The sequence below is a fragment of the Necator americanus genome, chromosome V, assembly GCF_031761385.1.
Source record: "Necator americanus strain Aroian chromosome V, whole genome shotgun sequence".
Lineage (NCBI taxonomy): Eukaryota > Metazoa > Nematoda > Chromadorea > Rhabditida > Ancylostomatidae > Necator > Necator americanus.
The window spans coordinates 31,697,118-31,716,699 of record NC_087375.1 but is presented as its reverse complement, the minus strand read 5'-3'; the positions used below and the strand labels follow the sequence as shown (position 1 = coordinate 31,716,699).

General features: G+C 40.6%; 3 protein-coding genes across 5 annotated transcripts; 2 read left to right on the top strand and 1 right to left on the bottom strand.

The window, feature by feature from the left end:
- Positions 1–925: 925 nt before the first annotated feature.
- RB195_015825 (uncharacterized protein) lies at positions 926–3,286 on the top strand (the record flags this gene model as incomplete). The annotated part of the gene is made up of 6 exons (XM_013440628.1): positions 926–1,063; positions 1,117–1,182; positions 1,246–1,347; positions 1,954–2,077; positions 2,909–3,054; positions 3,149–3,286. The coding sequence occupies 6 exons, from the start codon at positions 926–928 to the stop codon at positions 3,284–3,286; spliced, it is 714 nt and encodes a 237-aa protein (XP_013296082.1).
- A 2,427-nt stretch (positions 3,287–5,713) lies between these two features.
- Positions 5,714–15,716, bottom strand: RB195_015824 (uncharacterized protein; the record flags this gene model as incomplete). 2 transcript variants are annotated; one of them, XM_064206719.1, is made up of 13 exons in its annotated part: positions 5,714–5,821; positions 5,889–6,382; positions 6,451–6,615; positions 6,769–6,909; positions 8,314–8,427; positions 9,159–9,305; positions 9,865–9,955; positions 10,015–10,088; positions 10,161–10,209; positions 11,478–11,527; positions 13,103–13,919; positions 15,530–15,584; positions 15,664–15,716. In XM_064206719.1, the coding sequence occupies 13 exons, from the start codon at positions 15,714–15,716 to the stop codon at positions 5,714–5,716; spliced, it is 2,358 nt and encodes a 785-aa protein (XP_064062600.1). The 2 variants fall into 2 exon arrangements, with proteins under 2 accessions (XP_064062600.1, XP_064062601.1); XM_064206720.1 differs by having other exon boundaries at positions 6,484–6,615.
- A 2,177-nt stretch (positions 15,717–17,893) lies between these two features.
- On the top strand, positions 17,894–18,868 carry RB195_015823 (uncharacterized protein; the record flags this gene model as incomplete). 2 transcript variants are annotated; one of them, XM_013440630.1, is made up of 5 exons in its annotated part: positions 17,894–17,970; positions 18,067–18,101; positions 18,338–18,513; positions 18,578–18,638; positions 18,732–18,868. In XM_013440630.1, the coding sequence occupies 5 exons, from the start codon at positions 17,894–17,896 to the stop codon at positions 18,866–18,868; spliced, it is 486 nt and encodes a 161-aa protein (XP_013296084.1). The 2 variants fall into 2 exon arrangements, with proteins under 2 accessions (XP_013296084.1, XP_064062599.1); XM_064206718.1 differs by having other exon boundaries at positions 17,963–17,970.
- Positions 18,869–19,582: the final 714 nt, after the last annotated feature.

The window sequence follows — 19,582 nt, the reverse complement described above, 5'->3', positions numbered from 1 at the left end:
GAGCCTGATTAACTTAAGTATCACACCAAAAGAAACTATTCCAGACGACTCAAACCTCATCACTACGCCGAAGCACCCAAAATGGGCATAAACGGTCAGGAACTCAACAGAGATCATGACTGCTAAAGAAGTCTACGTTATTAGAATCGCACAGGTCCCAGAAATCCCAACAAGGCCTTGAGGACTCGTATACGTCGCGTGCGATTAGAATTGGACGAGATCACCATGTTTGGGATTTCTCGCGATATCACGTACTTTTCGACGACGATTTGCGGAAACTCAAAAAGTATTGATAGCGGGTTGGTGTTGCGATGAGTGGTGAAGCTGTACAGCGTTTGCCAACGCTTGCACAGTTCAGAAATCCATCATTCCTATATTTAAATTCGAAGAACGATGAAGATATGGAGATTCTTTTAGTTTTGTGGTTCTTCCGAGTAGTTCGTGTTGCAGGCAAGCATCGGTGTCCTCTAGTGTCAGGAAATCACCCATTTTCTCCATAGAACAATCTCCATCAGAAAAACAATATTGCGGCACTCCTTCTTTCCTTGTTGTGATTTGAATGCCAAATTCACTAGGATGCTACAAAGGGCTGTTCGTATCCTTTTTCCTAGCACCAGTAGCTTTCGCGCCGTATTTTTTAATTTCTTCCTGCTTCCTGCGTATTTTTTCTACATTATCCTGGTTGTTTCTTTGCGTCAAATGAACTGACCTTATCGGTCCCGCTGAGAAGTGATAGACCCACCTGCGGTCAATACTCCGTTACTCCGTTTTTGTCTCTGATTATACCGATATTCCGTCATTAAAATGTCCAACGGCACCACTGCGGTCAATTTTTCTTTTGCATTTATTGTGGAAAGTCCACGGAAATGTTTAGGATGTTGTTCTGTGCACTGCCTTCATCACAGGATATAATAGATTTCAGTTTATGGCATCTACTTCAAAGGAATCGTACGGAATAGCGTCTTATGTAATCAGCAGACACAGAAAAAACAAAGTTTTTATATGGCAAAGCAGAAAGGAACGTGGTCGAGTTTACGAGTTTTTGGTTTCGTCGCGATTCAAGGTAAGTGGAGCACATATCACTCTAATTATTCATTTAGCCATTGCAACTTTCAGGTTCCAGGATTAGTATCATGGAAATGCATGCATTGTATGCAATTACGTGCAAAATTAAAAAGAGAGGTGTTTTGTTTTCTTTTTTTACCTGACTTAGTCATCGTGCGTTTACTCGACATCGTTTTTCAGAGGCAGCCCGTCAAGGATCTAAAAATACCACTAGTTTTGATCGATAATGATGTGATTAGAGAGGATCCTGACGAACCACTTAATGCGCGACATTTTTGCAAGGTAATCGTCCTTGGCTGCTACTTTACGTGTATAAATGAGTCCATATTTTTACTTATAGTCAAGGAGTTTTTGTTGCTTATATAGTCGACTCATAACGACATGAAAATCGGTTCAGTTACGTAAGCGGCTGCGCTCTCAGTGGCGCGGTGGAGTTGGCGATTGGGATCAAGGTAGGACCATCGCGAATTGCACGAGTGCCGCTAGCAAGGGTTCCAGCTCGGTTCAAAGCGCTACGTTCCGCCGCATCACTTCGAGCGTAGTCGCTTACGCTCTGCACCCAGCTCCATGTCGTTTTGACCTGACTATATCAGATGCGCTGTTATAGTCGAGGAGGAGGAGATTCGAAGTACTTGATGTATTTGAAGAGGACATTATATATGTTCGGTTGTTTCAGTACACTGATGTGCTTTGATACTGATTGAAACGACCGCAATGCAAACGCTGCAGCCAAAGACTCCCCGCACTATTTATCAAAATTTCTTTCTTTTTTAATTCCAAGTGTAAATACGCAATCGTGCACTTTGTCACTTTGTACAAATACTCTAAACTAGCATGAATTTTCGATCTGACAGTACCGTTATATCCTTTCTAACTTGCTTTTAACAGGGTAAAGACGTAGTTGATGCTGTTTTGAAGAGGACTAAGCTTCAATTCTATGAAAGTTGTTCTTCAAGCGACGATCCGCCTGAGATCACAGTGGATCGATTTTCGGATGCATTGCTTGAAGCAGGTATGTAGTTTTGTTAGACCTGTTAGACCTACTGTAGGCTTAGTAAATCACACTCGAACCACGACACATCTGCTGGAATTTGAGAGCAGACTGCGTTCTGCTAATTCCTCTGTACCATTTTACTATCATCATCTCATCAAGGAAGTAACCCGAAAGAGCTGCTGGAACAGAAATGCCGCGATTTTTATAGGCTTAGGAATAGTTGCTGCTATGCAGCTACCGTGGCGATCCATGTTTTTCTTGTTCTGAGGATTCTACAAGTTAGCGCAGACTTGCTGCAAAGTACAAGTGCTTTTCAATGTTTCGAGCGCTTCAAAATCAATCGCAACCCATTATAGGAATTCGCACCATTAAAAAAAACAACCTTAAGTTTGCATTTACTAGTAACCTCCCTCAAATACATTTTTAACTAAGAATTACAACCCAGAGATTCCCATCAAAAGTGAAGCTTCTTCTTTCAATGGAAGGAGAAGATGCAAGTGCGTTTACTCATGAAACATATTGGACAATCCAATGTTTTTTCTTTCTTTTCAAAAAATACTATGCTTGGTTTTGTGAAAAAATAATATTTGCTGGAATGTTCTTGAGCGGGTTTAATAGTGTTCACAGCATGGTAATGAAGATATTTTTTGTAGATTTACTTTTGCATCCGAGAAGGCAGAGAATATGAGGTTGTTCTCATTTATATATAAAAGAAATCATACAACTCGCCTGCTGCAGAACCTTTACTAGTTTACTCTCCACATTTTGAACCACCGCTTCAATAGCTGCTGCAAAGAATCAGCTTCTAGTGCTTTCTCAAACTACAACGTTGCAAGAAATGTTTTTCAGTTCCCCTTGATCTCGACGCTTATCAGAAACGTCAAATGAAACAATCCCTTGACGACAAATGTGAGAGAGTGATGAAGAAAGTCATACAAAAGAGGAAACGAAAGTCGCCAACCAAACCCAATGCTGGTTTGCTCAAAAGGGAGCGTGTTAGTAGTTTCGCATTCTCGGAAGGCTGGCTTTTTTTCCAGTCAGCTTAATTTCTCTTCTCTTTTTTCCTCTCTCATTCAAGTTCTGTTCTAGGAAGTTAAGATAACGATGGATAACGGTTTTCATATAGAAGATGTTACTGGAAGGCCAGATGTTGCTGATTCTTCTCTTTCGGGCATCGACGAAAATGATTACATTGATGTCGTTGGAGAGTCGTCACATATGTTGTAAATTGTTTTATGAACAGCGGAAGACCACTTTCAATCAGTATGTCTTCGGTCTATCTACTATTATTGCAATGAAAATAAAGTGAAGTACTCAACGAATGGGGCATGTTCGAGAATGTCACATAATTAATTAAGAAAAATATCTCTGGTTGTGACAATATCTCACAATGCGTTCCTAGAGGGGATCGTTTTTTCGCGCAGCTTGCTGCAGGCGGAAGTGTTGTTCCGGGATGAAAAGATGCGGCTGAAGTAATTATATAGTTAAAACATGAAGAAACTACATGACGATCGGTGCAGTTGTGCAAGCGACTGCGCCCGAAGCGGGACCATCGCGAACTGCAGCGATGAGTGGTGCTAACAAGAATCCACCTCGATCTTAACTGCTACGCCCTACTGTACGATTTTGAGCGGAATCGCATACGCAACTGCACCAAGCTATATGTTATTTTGACGCGACTATATCAAGGCGGCTGTGGCGCTCTAACTAGCCTATTAATGTGCACATTACAAGTTGGGTTAGCATAAATAAATTTACTGAATGTGATTTAGGATAAGAGAATAAAGTCACTGGCGTATCAATCCACTCGGGATGCGCCAACGCGTTTTAGTAGAATTCGTAATCGTTGAGGTTTTTGGAACGCGTGTTATACAATGACTTGCGGGGGCCAGCCGATGATCTAGTCAGTGTTTTTATCCTCCCAGACAGGTCTGGTACCAATTTATCGACCCTGGAGGGATGAAAGCCTTGGTTTGCACTAGGACGGTTTCGAACAATCGACCGTGTGGCTACAACGGACGTCTAACCGACTGCGCCACACCCGCCCGGAATGTGATTTATTTTATTTATTTACTGAATATTGAAATATTTATCCCTACGTAAAAACTAAAAGGACATTAAAGCGAATCACAATTGTTGCAGCAATTTGCGTAGAGAGAGAGAAAAAAAAAGCGACGGCTATATGCACCCTTTTTGAAGTCTGCAGGAAACTATTATAAATGGACTTAAGAAACGCTGCTTACAGGCAAAATTCCGCAAATCTAACGTGGAATTGAGGAATCCGCGGGTTTGTAGGTTATGGGATCAGAGCTGGTCCTAAAAAATGGCATGGGAACCGCTTTAGTTCCTACGAGTAACGCTAGAACGCTCCTCCATGTATGCGTTCTGGTCCTGTTAGCAACCTATTCACTAGTTTCTCTTGAATAGGCCGTCTCATTGGCTTCCAACCGCTGCGCAGCTGGATGCAGCGCGTGTACAAGTGGAACGTTGCAACTGAAATCATAGTGAAAAACTGAGTTTTTGACGCTGTTTTTTTTTTAAACAATGATTAAGGAGAGATGAGCGGGACCACCTCTATCCCGCAATCTACAACCTCATTTCTAGATCGTCCAGCGGTTTCCGTCGCTACGTCAGATTCGTGGTATGCGGCCTTTAACAGTGATGAAGATGGTGCAAGTGATACGGTGGCATGATTGCGAGTCGTTTAATACTGTTTGCTTGTTGATCGGAGATGCTGATGGTGCTTGTGGAGAGGACTTAGCCGAATAATGAACTATACGACTAAGAGGAGAAAGTACTGCAGAGTACAAAAAAGAAATGATCGAATGGAAGCGAAATACAGATAAAAAAGAAGTAAAAGAGAAATAACTACATAGACGAATAACGCAATAACAACAAGAAATTCGTGATATTTAAATACTGCTACGCTTCCTCTTTATTTTATTTCTTTCAAATTATTCTAAGCGCTCTTCTATACCTGTTATTTCGTTTAAGATTTTCTACCTAACGTTTCTGGAGTGCAACTCAGCCATATTTTCGGATCATCAGTCGGTCTTAGGAATGAAGAAGTAAAAGATTGTAAAAGATCCAAATTGTCATGAAAATAACAGATAAAACCGAAACATTCAAACACACATCACTTTTCCAAAAGTTTCGAGTTCCCAAGAAAAGTGTGAAGAATTTTTGCGCTGATCTCAACCCTATCATTCAATTCAGAAATCTCAAAGGGAAAAAAAAAACTTCGCATTCTTACCGTAGTCACACTCCATTGAAGCAAGAAGCAGACGATAACTTCGTCGTATAAAACTAAGCTCTGTTCAGTTATTTTGTGAGATAGTTTACAAATTCCATCAACAATGACCATTAATTTAAAATAAAGTTGATGCTCTACGTTGGAAAAGAGAAAAAAGTAGGCTTTCGTTGGAATGAATTACTAGTGCTTGAATAAAACACAGAAAATATCAATATATTTATCTATTACATTCATCATATTTCGTTGCATGCAATAATTTCAAGTGACCCACATTTCCAAAACAGCACATTCACAAATAAAACGTTTGCTATTTGTGTGATTATGATTAGAGTAGGGATAAATCCACCCTAACACTTGGAAAAAAAAAACCTGATGCTCTTAAAAGCGTTAGTTAATTCCGACTAATGGCGTCGTGGACATTCCGAAGGACGAACGCATCGCCCTGATCGATTACGGAAGAAACCGCGATCACATTGACACTTCGGAGGACCACACACACTACTGCATCTCTACAAATAAAGCACATCAAGTTCTTTGAAGTTTGCGTTCATGGACAGGACAGTGATATTAACTTACAGGATTTCTGTTGTCGCAGGTGGGCTCGCATTTGCTTGAGCAGTTCCTCCATAACTCATTTTCCGAGCACAGAATCGAGGGAGGTTGATTGCGGATACATTGTGCAGTGGGAGGTTGACATGGAGGTCTTTGACAAGGCGGGCTTCTTACTTGACAGAAGAAGCCAGGAGGACAGCGTATACCGTTGCAAGTTGGCGGTGGTAGTGGTGGCGATGGTGAAGGTCGTGGTGGCGGTGGTGGAGAAGGTCGTGGTGGTAGCGATGGAGAAGGTCGTGGTGGCGGTGGTGGAGAAGGTCGTTGTGGCGGTGGTGGAGAAGGTCGTGGCGGCGGTGGTGGAGAAGGTCGTGGCGGCGACGGTGGAGAAGGTCGTGGCGGCGACGGTGGAGAAGGCCGTGGCGGCGACGGTGGAGAAGGTCGTGGCGGCGACGGTGGAGAAGGTCGTGGCGGCGACGGTGGAGAAGGTCGTGGTGGTCTTGATGGACTCGGCGGACGATCTAAAATTTCTTCCACTTCTCAGCGCGACCTATTATAAAACACGGAGTCACATCTGAGCCTAGTGAACCTCCTGGCTGAGAACGAGGGCTTCTGTGCTGACCGTTGCTCACACATCTTGGCGCTGGAGTTGGACACGGAGGACGTTGACACGGTTGAGCGACCATTTCGCAACGAGTTCCAGGAGGGCAAACGGCCCCGACGCAGCTGGCTGGCGATGCTTGTGGAGGTCCTGCTGTATATGTTATTCATACGGATCGCTCCTTATAGTTGATACAGCCAATGGTATTTTATTGTTGTGTTATTTTAGGCCCACGATGGATGTTGTTAATCAATATAGCTTACGAATACGAACGAGAGAGAGAGAGAGAGAAAGAACTGTACTCACCAGCAGCCAGACATTTTGGAGCTGGAGCTGGACAAGGTTGACGTCTACATGGCTCTTGCACCATTACACATTTCATTCCAGGAGCACATCGTACCTGCGAGCAATCTGACGGTACAAGCGGTCGCTGTGTTGTGGAAGGACCTGCAACAGATGACAAAATGAATTGTGAATAGAAAGTACAATTCTCACAAGTAGGAATTTAAATTTGCACTTAAAAGTTGCTGCCTCAAACAAAACACATGAAGAAGAACTCAAGGTTTCTATCCTTTGTGAACATTTCAGGTTTACTTCAAAGTTTTTCTGTCATTAAGAAAAACCAAAGTTAGCACTATAAATACGTTTATCGTGTACTCAACTCCGCTAACAATGACATCGTTCTACATCATTCTCGCATTCATTGCTGCAATCACACAAAGGCAAGTCAAAAGAAAAACTGTTAACTTTGTTCTTTTTTGAATTTTCACTGTTCGATTCCAATCAGAAAGAATTTAAGAATTCTTCTAGGTCTCATGCAAGCTTTCCCACAATAGGCGGTGCGTTTATGTTTCTCTACTATTTTCAGGGAAGGTGCATACAAAAAGAAGTGGAAAAGTAGAAAAAAGTTTGGTGGACATATTCCGCGAAATATAATTCATGCTCTTGTATTATTATACACAATATGCGATTTATATATTATTATATCTATTATTTATAATTATTTATTACTATTTATTGATTTACAAAACTTTATGATAAGAACAAATTAGATGCTACCAAGCGGGAAAATCAAGCATCTAATCCACGTTAACATATTTTCCCATTTCTTCACTGCATTTTCAATGAAAACGTTCTGTAATTAATTTCAGACGTTTATTCGAATGCTCCTTCCGACAACGGTCTGACCGGGACCTACATGGGCGGTGTAGCTGCACCGGTCATACATGCCGCTCCAATGTTAACTGGGCCGGTTCTTTCATCGCCAATCTATCAGCCTTCACTTCCTTATACCATGGTTAAGTTTTATATTTTAATATATTTGTGTGACAACGGGATTCCTCTTAAACCGCCACTATTTACATCATTAAGCAGTTACTTTTATGTACTACGGTATCATAAAAGGGCTAATCGCTTCAGAACTTGTTGCGTCCCCGTGCTGAACTTCGTAACTACGTGAGTGCTTATTCTAGAGGTAAGTCGGATATATACTTATCGGCTATTTGTTGTAAGAAGAATGATTTCTGTGTGATTTTAGAAAATGAACATCTATCCGACACCTCGATGATGATACCTTTGCGAAAGCGAAAATTGGCTGCCGCTAGAGCCGCACGTATGCGCAAGAATCTCAGGAAGAAGAACAGGAACTAGAGCAACACGGTTCTGCCAGACATCAATTCATCAAGACTACTAACACAATGAATCCTTAGAAGCATTCGTTGTGAAACTGTGAATTTACTAGTAAAAAAAAAGCTAAGAACTCAAAAATCCCTGCAAAGCCCAAAAAGCCCTTCATTGAGTCAGGATGCGATGGCTGCTAGTAAGAGATTCACAAAAAATACAGATACTTACTATTTGGAGCACATACGGGACCGAACTCTGCGCAAGGTCGACTTGTACACGGCAATCTCACCATCTCACAGCGCATCCCCGTTGGACATTGCAGCTCTGAACAACTGGCTGGAGCTGAAAAAAAGCCTAATATTAAAAGCTCAAATAGCTCATTTATACACATGCGCAGAAAAAAAAATACAAAAATGGGATCTAACTGCTTACGATTCGTTGCTTCAAAATTATAACAGCAACATGGACATTCCAGACTAAGATGCACTGAATAACATCTTAAACTACCCAATTTACATCGTACATATGACCTACCAATAAGTGTAGTCAAGTCAAAATCACATGGGATTCGGTGCAATTGTGCATGTGGCTGCGATAGAAGCGGCACGATGGAGTTAGCGGCTACGATCGAGTTGGGACCACTGCGAACCGCAGCGATGAGTGGTGCTAGTAGAGGGGCCTCCACGACCCTAACCGCTATGCTCAATCGCATTTTTTACGCGCTTACACAATTGCAACGATTCATTTCGTAATTTTGACGAGAGTGTAGGGAAATTAATAATCCTCTGTTACCTTTTCTTCTAAGAGATCTAAAAACATACACAAGTAGAATACTGACACTATGACCGATTATTATTCCACTGAGTTCAATGAGACTGAAATAGTGGTGTAGCTACGAAGATTCCGATTCAAATCGAACAATTAGTGTAGTTCCGAAGATGAAATATTTTTATTAGTCCAATCACGACAACTTTACCCCTTCTCTTTTTTAGTCCCACCAACCTCCACTATATCACTAATACATGACCCGCGTGCAAAATAACAAACGAATTTCCTTGTTCCTGGAAACCCACCATTATTTACACATCTGGGAATTGGAGCAGGACAAGGTTGACGGAAACATGGTTGCGGCACCATCTCACAATGTGTTCCTGGAGGGCATCGTTGTTGCGCGCAGCTTGCAGCAGGCGGACGAGTTGTTCCAGGAGGGAAAGGTCTGGCTGAAGGCTGAGTATAATTGGGTCAGAACGATCTGAATCGTGATGTAGTTCCGTAGGCGTTGTGATCGAAGTGGGAGTTTTTTCCATTTCTGTTGTCCGAGTGAATCCAGCGATGATCCCTGATCGATCTCAATCGCTTACGCAACTGCAGCACGTTTTCACCTGCTTAGAATGTATGAAGTACTTTAGCCTTAAAGACATCATCCTACGAATCGGAGGTGGTACGGATTTCAGATGGAGTATTCTTATAAGGGATAGTAGATTATGGAGAGATGGGTGATTCCGTTCATTTCTTGCTAATTGGCGTAAAAAACGGCCCGGAAGATGCGGCGTGGGCACACAGCTGGCGCGCTCCAATCGAACTCGTTGTAGAAAATAGCGCTCCGGGACGCTCGAAGCCGTATCTTCCGGGCCGTATTTTACGGCAATTAGGAAGAAATGGACGGAATCACCCTCCTCTCCATAATCTACTATCCCTTATACGAATACTCCACCTGAAGTCCGTGCCACCTCATATTCGTGGCTGATGCCTTTAAACGCTACCGCGAATACCACTCACTGTTGCAATTCATCACGCACTCGTTCCTATCGTTTCTGAAGAATCCGGTCCTACAACGACATCCTGGCACGCATTGTAAGGTGCACACTTGCTAAATAAAAAATTATCTTATTCAGTCCAACAGTATTTACCAAGAATATCGCCACGAACAGGGTTAGGGTTTCTGCAAGTAGCCTCACAGGCTGATCCACAGGCGTCGAACACTTCATTATGACCACACCTATCTACAACGAGCATCCGTAGTAAGACATATTTCCCTGATATAACGTCAATTATGGACGGAATAAGAAACCCACGTCTTTCATTTTGCGCAAAACTTGTTGTCAGGTAGAAGGTTAGAAGAACCTGAAGAAAAAACAAAATAATTGACGAAAGTTATAGTCATTTCAAAACGAATTCAAGACTGGCGCGGTTGCAACAGCGGCTGCGCTTGAAGTGGCGCGGTGGAGCTATCGATTGCAATTGAGTCGGGACCCACGGGACCTACGCAACTGCACCAGACTTCAGTTCGCGTTGACCGGAATACATAAATTCTTGCAATCACTAAAGCTATGAATTGTACAACAATTTTATTTGTTATTTGTTTTGTTTGGAAAGGAAAAAAAAACAGTGCTTCAAACACTGGAATTTGGGATTCTGCTGAACTCTTTTTTCCTTCTGAAGATTTCCATCCTCTCAATGTTTTTTTTTTCTCTCCATTGTGGTTTACGGCGATCCTTTTCAGTTGAGCCCCGTTAAGAGTTCCTAACAAATTCGTCCATTCTATGCGAAGTATCTAAGCCATCGCAGTAATAATAGTCCTCTCATTATAGCATTCTGTACTTCAATAGAAGGAAAAAAAAGATTTTACATTGGGGATCCCTCGCATTCCATAACAGGATAACCATAAGGGAACCATTGAACAAGAAAAAGTGCGTTAGAAAACAAGTTATGCTTGCTCTAAAAACCGTAACCGGATTAACAGCGGATTCTGCATTTTTTCTTTCTTTCCATGTATGGCACAACTTCCTGTAGTCGTTTCAAAACGACATGAAGCACGGTGCATTTGCGTACGCGCTCCAAACGGCAAGCTGAAGGCAGCACTTGGAACCGAGTCAACACCGAACAGTCACAAACTGCAGCGATGCGACAGGCCAACAAGGGTTTAGCCACGTTCCTAACCGCTGACCTACTATAAATCAGAATTTGACCCTACTATAAATCAGAATTTTTAGACGAAGAATGTAAAATTTTAGCTAACAACATTTTGTTTGTAGCTCTTCAAACACTTCAAACGATGTTATTTCCCAAAAGATTCTATGGTTGGTCATCTAAATCATACCATAATCATATCAATCTCAGAAGTAGTAATTCTCATGTATTTGTGACGAAAAATGTTGTTGTTGTTGTTAAATAAACAATAATAAATAAACATGTTAAATATGCCTCCCCATTATAGTTGTATTTTTTCCATTGTTCGGGGCATAGGAGGGACTATGCATTCTGGATCTCAATTACTTCATCCCTACTAATAAAACATTAAATTTACATGTAAATAAACGTAAATATAAATAAATGCTGAGTAGTTTTGGGAATATCTGGATCGAAAGGATAAATCGAGCCATAAAACTAACCAAATGTAAGCACTTCATAATTAGTTTAATCCCAAGAAGACGCACAGTACCTGCAAGAAAAAAAAACAAAAGCATTTGCTACTTCATAAGATAAGGAGAAACCCAGACAAAATAAGAACATTTAACATCTCTAGAGCCACCGTAATATATCAGAGAGAAAAAGTTTGAACATAAAGCTCTAGACCCCCTACAGCGTGGTTTATAAACCTTTTCTCGAGGGCGGGAAAATGAGATCATCATCGATTCACATCGGACGATCAAAATTCTGCCACCCACCTCAAATTTCTAAAAATCGCTTTAAAAATGGATTTTTGTGTATCTAATTCCATTCTTCATTCAATAATCCTCAGAATGAACTCAGACCTCTTCTACTAACGCATTCCTTTCCGAAAATTCTAGAAGAATTCATTCTAGAGCCATAATTGACTATTGACCGTCCGTGACCCAATCACGTAGATCGCAACTCTGGATATTCTCTCAATAACCCATGTCTCTGATCTGCAACAAGTGTACAGTCCAATTTCCATTTTGTGATATACAACCTTCTCATCTTGTCCGAGCTTCGGAAGTACCGCAGCACATTCATTACATGCTTCTCTTTACGGATTCTCAATATTTCAGAGGAACTTGGGCGAATTGATGTATTCTCGCTGAATAATGACGAATGTGATTAGAAGTTATGGTGCATAGAAGCTACTGATCCATAAAATTGAATAAAAATTGTTAATGATATCTACCATTCCGAATCTTTATATTGTAACCAAGGTTTGAAGGATTTTATTCCTTTTATTATCTAAAAATTACTTACTTGTAGTGTTAAAGGATGTGCCGCATTATAGACTGGAAAAATATTTTCTAAAAGCACAAAAACCCATATGTGTATATTTTCAGCAACGATTAAGTCATGCATTGTTGTTCTCGATCAGATTGCTCATAAAGCAGCTATAACACTGCTTTAAATTCTATGCTGAAAAATATTTTCCCAGGGTCCCATTGTGTACATTCACGCATGCTTAGCCGAACAATCATCTCAACTGAAACGAACTCTGTCCGACTTCAGTGGTGCTTTTGTCGGATAAATTTTAGGAAAGTTTCCACAATTCTCACTCTTGTAATGCTACATTGACGCTCTACCGGTGAAATCTATTATGATGCAGGATGGTTATCGATCTGTCTGTCTTGTATGTAGCTGAGGTGAACGCGTCGCGGTCACCACGTGCAACATAAACATTCCTGTCCTGGAAATATGATCATTTTTCGTATGGCTATCATACATTGTGTGGTGATTTTATCCAGAAAAAATGTGGCATTAGTTCCTAAAGTTTCTAGAATTTTAAACACCACGCTCAATTTCCGAAAACCGTTCGAATAGGTTAATATAACAAAGATTTTGCAACGATTTATTGCCAATAATTCCTTGCAAAAACAAACACCGCATTCCAAAAATCACAAAGAGTGCCATCAATCAACAATCATACTTTTTACAAAACATGTGAATTATAAACATAATTGATGTAGTATCACTACTTCATGGAAAGTCCGTTTGAACGTAAATCACAAAAAGTGATGAATATACTGGTTATACTTCCATAAGCACGGTAATATTTCAAATAAAAGACCCTCACCACTTTTCTGTTTCCCTTCTAGTGGATTTCTCTTCTCATCAGTTTCCTTCTTAAGTCTAGCACTAATCTTATCTGCTGCTATTGGAAGCCCTTTTTCCATAGGGCTATTCAGCTGCAGAGGTTCTGCTCGAGGAATTTGCTGACAACGGCATTCATAACCTCCTACTCCAGGTTTTCCAGGAATACCCTGCGGTCCAGGGGGCCCAGATGGTCCCGTCTCCCCCCGGCTTCCACGCACTCCTGGCATACCCATTGGTCCTGTGTCTCCTGGTTGTGCGGGTGCCCCTTGTTGACCCAGTGGACCGGGAGGACCATCAGGCCCAGGCGGCCCAGGTGGACCTCTCCATCCGACTTTGACAACCACGGACATCCCTGGTTTCCCAGGAGCGCCGGGAACTCCAGGTTTTCCGTAAGCTCCGGGATCGCCTGTGGGACCCGTAGGTCCGGCTACCCCCAGCGGTATACGCGCACTTTTTCCAGGCTCTCCAATAGGGCCTCGCGGCCCAGGGCGACCTTCTGGCCCAGGTGGACCCGTTTTTCCTGCTGGGCACCTAATACATGTGTCAACTGCTAGATTCCTCATATATACCACAATGTCGGAACCTCTTTGTCCTGGTCGTCCGGGCGGTCCATGCATACCAGGATCTCCTAACAGTCCGGGAGGACCGGCTGGACCACGCGGGCATTCTTCTGGTGGTGCACTGCAGGTGCATTGCCCATCTCTGTGTTCAAACGTTCCATTGAAGGTCGACCGAAGAGTGCGTGGTATTGTGAATTGCTGGATTCTAATCTGATACTGAGCTAGGTTGGCAAGATTCTGAAAAAAGTAAACAATAGAATTCGAGCTTGAGAGATGTGTTGAAAAAGTTAGAGAAATAGTTTGAATTCGTGAAAAAAAGACGCAAATGCCTTGCCTCAAACTCGTGCAATTGCTTAATCGTCTCACTGTAAAAATTGTTTATGTCATTCACCAAAAATATTACGAAGACGACGCATACAAAAATAGTTACAGCGGTAAGACATGTAGTGGTCACCAACAAAGCGGTCGTCCTTGATTTGGCTGTAAAAGAAAAAAAAAAGAATGATTTCGCAGACCTATAAATCACAAATTAAATATAAATACCAACTAACTGTATACAATGGCGAGACCTGCTAATCAGGGCAAGAATGGTTTTTTCTCCTCCTAAAAATTCTCCGCTCTCTACTCTTCACAAAGATTTCCGTAGTTCCGTCTCATTTTCCAGAAAACTTCAGGGTGCTCCAATTTTTCATTTTTTAGCGGTCCTCTTCACAGTGCAATGAAGTGTAAGTTGCAAAATATATTATACGAAAGGAGTATGTGTTCGAGCGTGTACGGTACGAACGCAATATTTCGCACTGGGACCCAACCACAGGCCAATCATAGGGACTCCGAGAATGCGATAGAAGTAAGATGCAGCTCAGTGTAAAGATATCATTATGTTCTCGTTGTAACAGCCGGCTATGGTCACATAATATTTTTCAGGCGGAACGTGAATTTTTCAAGTTGAAAAGAAACGAAAAAGTTCCTCTGAGTGCTCTGGGACCTTTTAAAAATCCCCGCCCTTTTCGGTAAATAGTATTACTCTGTTTGTTTAATTATTCATTTCGAACAACCCATATAAAAGTCAAGTTCGATCAAAAGTACATTTTCTCAACAAAACTACTGAGTCATGAATTTAAGTTGGGTGCGAATGTGTATCCCATTAATTTTAAATGAGAGCATACCAAAATATATGCGATATGCACTTTTTTACTTCATTCTCTTTATATCTTAGAGAATTCAATTGATAGGATATACGACTCTTGTTAAGATAAATAAAAAAACGTGCGTTACATCCTAATAATTATTTTTTAATATGCCAACAAGGGGAAGCAAAGGTCCCCAAAATTATGCCTCGTTAAAATCGTCGTAGTGTAACTCTTACCGTACATGTGAGAAAAAGCCTTCTCAAAGGTGATTTTTTTGTATCAAAAGTGTCTGCTAAACTAAGAAAAGTAACAGTTACGAATAGTTTAAGCACTGTAGATCAACTATGCGAATATTTGCAAAAAAATTCATGCGCTTGATCACATGTGTATATAAGACACTCATTCTTGGAGAAGATTTCGATGAACTCTTAACATCAGTAGGCGGTAAATAAAAGAAAAAAAAGCAAAGGAGCAAATTTAAAATTAAGTTGAAATCGAGGATGTCGGAGAAGAACTCACCCAATGATTTGTTAAATCTCAAAAATTTGCAAGTGTTTATTCCCATTTTAATAAACCGAATCAATTAAGCAGATTATGTTGCACGGATCACCAATAAAGCTACCTACAAACACTTCTTGGAGCATATGTTTCTCAAAAAAAAAACTGATATTTCACAGGAGAAAATTTCACTGGACATCTTGCAATGCGAGAGCATACGTTAATGAACTTCCTACTAGCTAAGGCGTAGAAAGAGCGCATAAGATGAGCGAATCTGGAAATGACATGAATTAAAAGAAAGTCCGTGAAAGTGAAATATTTTGACCTAATTCCAACTAAGTTCACTAAATTACCGGCCATTTTCGACATTTGAGCATCGAACGTTGAAAACGAGGAAACGAGACATTGTTCGTATTGGTTGGTGTTATTTTATTTTCATGCAATAATACGTTCAGGGAGATATAACCTTTCCCAATTTAACAGAATTGAATAGGACACGAAAAAAGTAAGCAAAATGTTAAACTCTTCGACTAAGGAACGATAAAGCGTTAGAGAAAATAATGGCGAATGTGAAACTGTAATGGGAGCGGTGAATAATAGCTGATTTAATGGAAAGCAAGGAAGAAAGAAGCGAAAGAGCAATTTCCTAAAATCACTTCCTAAAAATTCTCCAGAACCAATTATGGCAAAACTTTGAAGAAACAGTCAATTTATTCACTTGCCTGTTTGCCTAAGTAGGTGAATAAATCAATTAATTATAAACAACTCATGTTTGCTTACCTAATATTTACATTCTAACGTGTCAGCTCTAAACGACCATAGTGGCACGAGAATGCCGTGAAATAAAAAAAAAACCAAAAGAATTAATTATTAAAATTAATTAATTAAAAGGGGCGGGTGTGGTGTAGCGGTTAGAGGTTCCGCTTCCTGCACGATCGATCGGAGGTTCGAATCCGCAATAGTGCTCACCAAGCCTTTCATCCCTCCGGGGTCGATAAATTGGTACCAGACTTGTTTGGGAGGATAAAAACACTGACTTGACACATCGGCTAGCCACCGCAAGTCATTGTATAGGCCAGTAACATGTTCATAAACCTCAAACGATTCTGAATTGAAGTGAATGCGAGGGCGCGTCCCAGGTGGATTGATTAACGTCAGAAACTTTATCCTTTATCCTTTTATTAAGTAAAAGTGAAGCAGAAGCAAAATCATAGCTTCCCCGGATTACTCAGTGCTGATAGAAAAAACTATAGAAAAGTACTAGGAAATAAGTTTTCCCCTAGATTTCCAATGTACAATAAAGCATAGATAGATAACCTACATCCTAAAGTACTTCTGATCGAGTAGATAGGCAAAATTTTTACGGATTTTTAATACTGATTAGATTTGGTCGCTTGTCAACAGGACCAGATCAGTGAGGAATACGATAGATTGCGTTCTGCTCCTCTTTTCCTCCTTATCAACGTATTCAATAGCCAGCGTATAATTGATTTAGTTTATATGAACGATACAGTGGTCATTACAGTCTAACACGGTGCTCTTAGAACCCCTTAGCACCATCCATCCGTTGCTATTCCATAATCTGCGAAGTCCAAATATCATCCCAACACTCTTTATTAACGCCAAAAATCTTCTGATTTTCTTTCATCATCCGCTTCCAGAACTTTCGTTTACGTCAGAAAGGCCACTCAAGTTGAGGTCTGAAAGTTATTTCTTCTAATGAGGAGATGTTGTTACTTATTGAATGAAAATCCTAAAATCCTCGAAAAGCTGCCACTTCCACCCGATAACGTTTTTTTAGTGCTACCATGTAAGTGTTGACCCCACAATAATAGGTCAAACGTGGTTAACGGCATCACCCTACGAATCTGAGGTGGTCCAGATTTCAGGTGGAGTATTCTCATAAGGGATAGTAAATTATGGAAAGCAGGGTGATGCCGTCCATTTCTTCCTAATTGCCGCAAAAAACGGCCCGGAAGATGCGCACAAAGCTGGCGCGCTCCAGTCGAACTCCTTGTAGAAAATAGTGCGCCGGAACGCCCGAAGCCGTATCTTCTGGGCCGTTTTTTACGGCAATTAGGAAGAAATGGACGGAATCACTCTCCTCCCCATAATCTACTATGCCGTATACAAATACTCCACCTGAAATCCGTACCACCTCAGATTCGTAGAGTGATGCCTTTAAAGAATGGCGGCGATAAGGTCAAATTCATAACGCTTGACATAATCAAGTGGGAATATATAACAGTATTTGAAATACATTCAGTATACACTCAGTATAATGGCTTACCTGTTCAACTTCTAAAGGTTTTACCGGTTACTGGAGAAATTGTTACCACCCTAAGATTGCGGGCAGGCAATTGAACAACTTGTTTCGCATGCAAATACAAAAACAATTAACTTGACGACATTTCGTGTGACTACTAGTTATTATACAATGCTGCACTTGAACATTATGAATAGTTATGTAATGTTTCCAAAGTGCTTCTCATAAAACTCTAACTTATAACCATTTTTATTCAGTAACTAAATGAAAAGGTTCAAAGGTTCAATGCAGGCGTCAACTATAAATAAGAATGTTCCATGAAGCATACCATACGGTCGACATCGATGAATCTACTGCGATTCCTCGTTCCTCTCTTAATTTGCTCTATGCAGAGGTAATTTGTAGTTATGTGAGAAAACAAAAGTTCCAATCACAGCTGCTATAACGCTTCCAAATACAAAAAAAAACAATAGTAATAACAATATTTCAGAGCTCATGCAAGTATCCTGTCTGGAGATTTCGGCGGTACGTTAATTCTTAGAGGTTCCAAGATTTTTTTCGTCTCTCATTTATTTTCGTTACAAAATACACGTGGAGTTGCATTGAAACACTAAAATATCACATGTCACTGAATCCCGGTGTCTTGCTATCTTCAAAAATCATTCTCAATTACGGAAAATCTCTTACAGGGAGCGATTTTGGGAAAAAAATGTACTGTAGCAATTTTTTCCCGAATCCCGTAGACTTTACGTGCTCTTTAGATTACAATTTTTTCGATATCGGTAATCGATATCCATATACGCGCAAATTACTTGTTCCTCTTACACATACTGCGCTGGTAGTACCTTCACATCATGGCTATCATGGTGGTCCGGTAGCGTACGTCCCTTTCGTGTCGTCACCGTCATTCTACCTCTCCATATACCCTCACGGCACGGTACGTTCATTTTCTCCAAGTACTAACCGCTAACAAAGACGCTTAATGCAAACGATCATTACAGTTTTCTGGAACTTATAATCCACAGATTGAATTCCGCAATCGTGTGAATGCTTACGCAAAAGGTATCACATTCGTACTCGTTTTTATTCGTTCGTACCATAAATTTCCTTTTCTTTTTTTCAAGCATTAAATTTATGAAAATGAGGGATTTTCAGAGAATCCCCACCTATCCGATCTCAATATGCGCCTTCCCGTTCACGCGCCAAAAATAACGATCAGAAGACCACTGCACGTGCGTAGGAATGCCCGTCAGATCGGAACTTATGCAGACAAAAATGAGGCATATCCCTGAATTGTTCCACTTAGTTGCTCTATAAATGTACTCTGTATTAATGTGAAATGAGTGAGAATGAAATCTGGTAGCTACTGAATTTGTTCTTTTGTTTGAAATTTTCCTGTTAGAAGATGCAGCGACCGCTAAAACACCTCTACAGGAAAAAAATAAACTCAACACGCACTATATTGGTGTGCATTAGAAAAAAGAAGAGAGTTAGTAAAAGTTAGTAAATTAAAAGAGTAAGTAAGAGTTAGTAAAGTAAAAGAGTGAGTAATTTCCAATATAAAGAACGGATATCGAATAAACCGGAGCAGAATGACAACAGTACCTGATAATGAGAAAGAAGCTATATGGGCACAATCGGCTCTACATAATCAATCTAGAGCTAGCTGTGTGAGTTCTCTCGACATGCGCACAGGATACGGTACGTTTAATTTGTGCCAATAAGTAATTACGTGAACAAATAAGTTCACTGTATGTGATTTTTGGAAGCGGAAATTTGTTAAAAAGATGTACGACATGATCTCAGTTAACAGGTAAAAGGTCCCGACGCTTGCTCGTGCCTGTACCATACGTAAAAGCGATAAAATTGACATCAAAGATCAAGGTCCCAGAGTCACATAAGCACACCACTTCACACATGTATTCAGAATCAAGAAACATGCAATCAATAAAAAGAATGAATAAGGCATAAAGTAAGAATTTTTTATAAGGTTTACTTAGAATGCC